This window comes from Mandrillus leucophaeus, unplaced genomic scaffold (genome assembly GCF_000951045.1).
Source record: "Mandrillus leucophaeus isolate KB7577 unplaced genomic scaffold, Mleu.le_1.0 Scaffold1462, whole genome shotgun sequence".
Lineage (NCBI taxonomy): Eukaryota > Metazoa > Chordata > Mammalia > Primates > Cercopithecidae > Mandrillus > Mandrillus leucophaeus.
Genome location: NW_012101435.1, coordinates 4,390 through 10,902, shown reverse-complemented (window position 1 = coordinate 10,902; position 6,513 = coordinate 4,390). Strand labels below are relative to the sequence as shown.

The following is a 6,513-nucleotide window of genomic DNA, read 5'->3' as shown; positions in this document are numbered from 1 at the left end:
CAGCACGTCCTGCTGTGAAGAGTAGGATTGGCCCTTAGCATGCTGTGTAGCTTGGCACCCAGAATGAACACCAGGACAAAAGGAAAATCTATAGGTAGATATATACAGATAATATCTCAAACACCAAAAATAACATTTGTGAATAAATATAATAGAAAAACTCTTTCACATGTCGAGGCTTAAAATCTGTCAAACTAATCAATACAATAAAAGAATGTGGAATTATATTATTTCATAAAAATCATACCTTTCAGTAAACTTTATTCCTTATTTTGAAAATCTTTTAGGGCATAAATGTAACATATTTTAAAATTTCTATGGAAACAACCAAGTACATTTTGCATTCAACTTAATTAATACACGCAAAGGAATATAAATCATTCTATTACAAAGACACATGGGTTCACTGTAGCACTACTGACAATAGCAAAGACATGGAATTAACACAAATGCCCATGAGTGACACACTGGATAAAGAGAATGTGGTACATATACACCATGGAATACCACACAGCCATAAAAAGGAACGAGATCAGGTCCTTTGCAGGGACATGGATGGAGCTAGAGGCCATTATTCTCAGCAACAGGAACAGAAAACCGAACACCACATATTCTCACTTATAAGTGGTTGCTGAACAATGAGAATACATGGACACAGTAAGGGGAACAACATACACTGGGGCCTGTCGGGGGATGGGGTGGGGAGAGCATTAGGAAAAATAGCTAATGCATGCTGGGCTTAATACCTGGGTGATGGGTTGATAAATGCAAAAACCACCATGGCATACATTTACCTACGTAACAAACCTGTACATCCTGCACATGTACCCCAGAACTTAAAAATAAAAATTAATTTAAAAACTCATCTTACCTGTGTAAAAAGTATAAACTGAGCAAATTGCCAGGGAAGCATAAAAGCCACATTGGAAAGACAGAGTGCAATGAAGGGCCTTCTATCATTGCTCGAGGTCCTTAATAGAGAGAATTGATACCAATAAGTTTCACCCTAAAAACAGGCTGTCATTAAAAAGAAAGACTAATTGCAAAATGATAAAATCTAAATTATTCCATTACCTTTACTATAATACAACAAAATATAGTTAACTTTTTAAAACATACTAAAAAGAAATTGAAATACTTCATGCCTTGCATGAAGCAATCAAAATTAGAGTTTTAAAAATAACATTGTAATTTACCATTAAATATTTTAAATACAAAAGCTCATCTTCCTTTACATATGCATGACATTAGAAATTTAATACTCCAGCAAGGAGGTCAGAAAATAGGACGCGGCGCTGCCCCTGCACACCTCAACATGCTTCTCCTGTATGTGCAGCAACAACTTTATATACCACCACTTTTATGTTTCAAAAAACATTGAAGAGAAATGTAAGTGCTGACAAAGTAGTAAGTTAACAACTATGGAAAAATTTAAGGAAAAAGAATCTTAAAAAATTAAAAAATGATTCTAGAATTCAGCTGAAGCATGTGGAAGTTTAAATTGTCCATTTCAATTACTGAGATGTACTGGGAACCAATATCTTTTACCACAGAGAATTACAGTAACTTTTGGATATGAAAAAAGAAATGCAAACATTTTACCTAAATAATAAAACTGTAACTGTTCCTTTTATAAATGCTGTATTGGATTTTGATGAATCTTTGTACAATTATATATAAATTTTCAAAAACAAAATTCTAAATGTTCATATTGTTTACTGTTATAAAATACTCATTATGTACTTTGTAATCTTATATTTTTCAAACAAAAATTACTTTTGTCTAAGATACAGAGTATAGCACATGCCCTCAATGATACAACCCCAAATGTTCTAATTAAAGCATTTTATTCCATGAAACCCCTGACTGATCAGACTGATATCACTTCAAAAAAATATAACCCACCTTCCTAGGAATTAAACTGGGAATGAATAGCAAGCGGTGATGAAGAATGGGCAGCTTCCATCACCTAATCTTTGAGAGAAGGCAAAGTGTAGAGCAAAGATATAGAGATCTGAATGAGGAGGAAGTTCCTAAATCCAAATTTACCCCAGAATATACTCGTCAGGTTGGTAAGAAATCAGAAGTTAGCCTGCTCCATTCTCAAGGTTTGTGCCACCCCAGTACACTACTATTTACCACTCTTCAATTAGCTTTATCTGGGTGCCACAAATATTTGCATGGACGTGTGCAGTGTTCTGTGGTTAAAGAGATAAATATGGCATGGTCCCTGTTTCCAGTAGTACTTTTAAATACATATAATTGGCTGGGCACAGTGGCTCATACCTGTAATACCAGCACTTTGGGAGGCTGAAGCAGGTGGATCACTTCAGGTCAGGAGTTTGAGACCAGCATGGACAACATGGTAAAACCCTGCCTCTACCAAAAATACAAAAATTAGCTGGGGGTGGTGGTGTGTGCCTGCAATCCCAGCTACCTGGGAGGCTGAGGCAGGAGAATCGCTTGAACCTGGGAAGCAGAAGTTGCAGTGAGCCGATCGTGCCACTGCACTCCAGCCTGGGTGACAGAGCAAGACTTCATCTCTAAAGAAATAAATAAAAATTTGTGTATGTGTGGATAATTCATAAATTTACTGTTTTAAAAAACAAGGAAGACAAATAAATGATTTTTATATAAGGCAGAATCTGCCAGGGATTAGTGGGTGAAGAATGGGGTCCTCTGGGAGTTTGGAGGAGATAGTGATCATGATTTCATTCAGTGAGAGTTCTCATTAGTATTCTATCAAACTTATTTCTCTGATAAGGCTATTTATACTATTCTACCACTTATGGGTTTTTTCATTTTTTTCAGTTTTTTTCATTTCTCAGACCTCTTAAATATCTAAAATGCTTATAAATGTAATCCCTACAAAAAAGTGTATTTAAAAAAAAAAAAAAAAAACATTTGAAATGAAACTGATTGCCCTGTTAGAAACATTGGTTGTTCAGAAATCCTTCATAAATAAGTGAATATACGTACTCCTTATCCATCTAACTCTGCATTTCCCAAATTCGTTTGCACACAGAACACTTTTTTCATGGCACAGTCATCAAAACCACAGGTTAGAAAACAATGTCAGAGTACCTAAACTTTGAAGAGAAAATGTAATTGTTTCTCAAAAACTTTTGAATCTTGGCAAACTATACACAAACACATACCTTTTGATTTATTAAAACATAATGTAGCTATCTAAAACCTGTAGCCTACACTCTTAAATGGACAGCCATTTTTACATAGCAATTTTGAATTATTTTCTTAACTCTATATTCAATTTACTTTTAAAATAACTAAAAAATGGTCTAAACTTGGTAATTACTACCTCATAGGTTGAAGTATATATATATTTACAATTTTTTAGAGGGAGTCTTGCTCTGTTGCCCAGGCTGGAGTGCAGTGGCACAATCTCCGCTCACTGCAACCTCCGCCTCCCAAGGTCAAGCAATTCTCCTGCCTCAGCCTCCCAAGTAGCTGGGATTACAGGTGCACACCACCATGCCTGACTAATTTTTGTATTTTAGTAGAGATGAGGCTTCACCGTGTTGGCCAGGCTGGTCTCGAACTCCTGACCTCAAGTGATCCGCCCACCTCGGCTTCCCAAAGTGCTGAATTGAAGTATATTTTAAGAAACTTAAATTATAATTTATTTGCCTTCATTTTATAAATCAAAGTTACCTGAGAATCAAAGTTAAAATATACATCTGAAGTACAAGGAATGGATAGGAAAAACTTTCACGGAGAGGTGGTGTCCACATCACACGGGTGGCCTGAAATCAACAAAATGCCCACTTTACATCATGTTTACTACAACAAACATATTTAAAAACCAGGGGTGAGTTTGTTTTAGTAATTTTAATACTAGGTTCACTATATCCCATTTCTGAGTGTCTGGCATAGCTTCTCAGTTTTTGAAGCTCTCTTAACGCATGAGGCCATTAAGTAGAGAGCAATTAACTACCATGTCCAGAAACCAGCAACAGATATATCAGACTGAGCAAAAGGAAACCCAAGGGACAAACAAGATTGTACATATAAGAGTTGTGAGAATTCTGTGACTGACCAATTAGATCCACAGTCCCGCTCTGAAGGTATGATCCTGGCATATGATCCTGGCATCCCAGGCTTTGGGATATATGCATGCCAAGACAAATACCTAAACAAATGTCACCTAGATCACTCGCAAGCACCAAGAGAGTTTCTACATAACAAGTTTGAATGAATATAAATACACACTTCGAATAGCTAAGATTGCCTCAGAATTTGTAAAATGTACCTTAAAAAAGGTTAAGTATATATTTTAAAAACAACTAGAAGTATTTGGGAACTACAAATGTGATGCATGTAATGAAAGTATTAAATTTTCATACAAACTTTAAAATTACTTCTAAGACATATGGGTCAGAGTATTAGAAAAAATTTCCATCAAAAACTCTGAAATTCTAGAAAGAATGTGAACTCTTATTACTTTGCAAGAGTCTTAATTACTGCTCTTCTTCCAAGATATCAAAATTGTAAATGTTGAAAGAGGAATTATGATACATATAAGAAAGTCAACTTATACCAACCGTTGTCTCTCACACTCAAAGAAAAAGCTTTGTCTTTATATCAGCACATTGTTGAATGACAATGCATTTGTTTGCTTTAAAATAATATACATGACTTTTATGTATAATTTTTATGATTCCTTTATCTAACTGATTTTTAAAAATCAACCCAACAGCAATGGATACTTCTACCTGGCTGGGCGTGGTGGCTCACGCCTGTAATCCCCAGTACTTTGGGAGGCCAAGGGGGCGTGGATCATGAGGTCAGGAGTTTGAGACCAGCCTGGCCAACATGGTGAAACCCCATCTCTAGTAAAAATACAAAAATTTAGCTGGGTGTGGTGGCACATGCCTGTAATCCCAGCTACTCAGGAGGCTGAGGCAAGAGAATTGCTTGAATCTGGGAGGCAGAGGTTGCAGTGAGCCAAGATCACACCACTGCACTCCAGCCTGGGTGACAGAGCAAGACTCCATCTTGGAAAAAAAAAAAGTACTTCTACCCTATGTAACTTGTGTCATAACTATTAAATATTTTGCTACCAAGAGCTAGTAGTCAGAATCTCTCTCTTTTTCATTGTCATATCCTCAGCATCTAACAGAGCATGGACATAGTATGTACTCAATATTTTGTTGAATGAATCCACCGTATTTGAAATAAGCTTCTATGAGCTCTTTTTTAGGTGGACTATGTTTCATTGGGCTGAATTCGTTAAGTTAATGTCGATTTTGAATTCAGCATTTTGCATTACTGAACAGACAGCATGACGTAACAGAAAGAAGTGAGGGAGCAGGTGGCAGTGTCTTAACTGTGTCCCTGCTGTCAGGCCTGAGGCCTCTTTCATTGTCAAGGGAAGTGCAATGCATACAAAGTTTCAGTTAGGCAAGATGAGTAAGTCTAGAGATCTGCTATACAACATTGTGTTAATACTGTATTGTACACTTAAAAATCTGTTAAGAGGGCAGATCTCATGTTACTGATTCTTACCACAATAAAAAAGTTGAATATATATGCTATATATAACACATAATATATGTTTTTATAAAATATAATTTTATAATTTATAAAATATAAAATAATATATATATGTGAGATTTTAGAGGCAGACAGACATAGAATGGGAAATCCAGCTTCATCATGTAGTAAATATGGAATGTGGATAAGTAACTTAACTTTCTCTAAATTTAAATTTCATAACTTGTATGGTGAGGCTGCCACTACCCACAAAAAAAGTTTAGTGGGAACACATCAGCTAATGTGCATGACATGATTCAACACAACAAGTATACTATTTCCTTTTCTCTACAGAATATATGTGCATCTATATATTTACTAAAAATAAGGCAAGAGATTTTATGTTTGAAATTCTAGCTATTTAAACATTTCAATCAACATGATTAAAATATCAACTTATAACACAAGGGTCTTTAAAATATTGTGAAATCATAAGTAGCATATACAATTATATATTGTTTTGATGAGTATATTTCCTTGTTCCTCTGTAGCCCCTTCTATTTCTTAAAAATTGCTTTCTAGAAAACAAACCTCTCCATGGTTGAAAAAGAAGCACAGTACTGTAATAAGACCTCCTAGTTGAGTCCCACTGTAAAATAAAAAAAAAAAAAAAAGAGTATACGATCAAATTAAAACCATAGTTTAAATAATATTTAAAACATAATAGTACAACACCATACCCATGTGGCTGATGTTTAAATCCTGAATGTACAATTCTAAAAAGTGTACATATAAATTAATCTCAATTTTATAATTTATCATAGCTAAAATACTTTCTAAATAAAATACATAACGTGTGAACATAAAATGATTTTTTTTTGAGATGGGGTCTTGCTCCGCTGCCCAGGCTAGAGTGCAATGGCAAAATCTCAGCTCACTGCAACCTCCGCCTCCAGGTTCCAACGATTCTCCTGCCTCAGATTCCCAGGTAGGTGGGATTACAGGCGTGTGCCACCATGC

General features: G+C 35.4%; 1 protein-coding gene across 1 annotated transcript in view; it reads right to left on the bottom strand.

The window, feature by feature from the left end:
- The window catches only part of LOC105535462 (probable C-mannosyltransferase DPY19L2), a gene marked incomplete at its 5' end in the record, with an annotated part of 83,760 nt that extends 77,598 nt beyond the window's left edge, over nucleotides 1-6,162 (bottom strand). The window contains 3 exons of the mRNA XM_011974565.1: nucleotides 872-971; nucleotides 3,673-3,764; nucleotides 6,085-6,162. Of these exons, the coding sequence (XP_011829955.1) occupies nucleotides 872-971; nucleotides 3,673-3,764; nucleotides 6,085-6,162 (270 nt within the window). The remainder of the gene's footprint in view (nucleotides 1-871; nucleotides 972-3,672; nucleotides 3,765-6,084) is intronic.
- Between the last annotated feature and the right edge of the window lie 351 nt (nucleotides 6,163-6,513).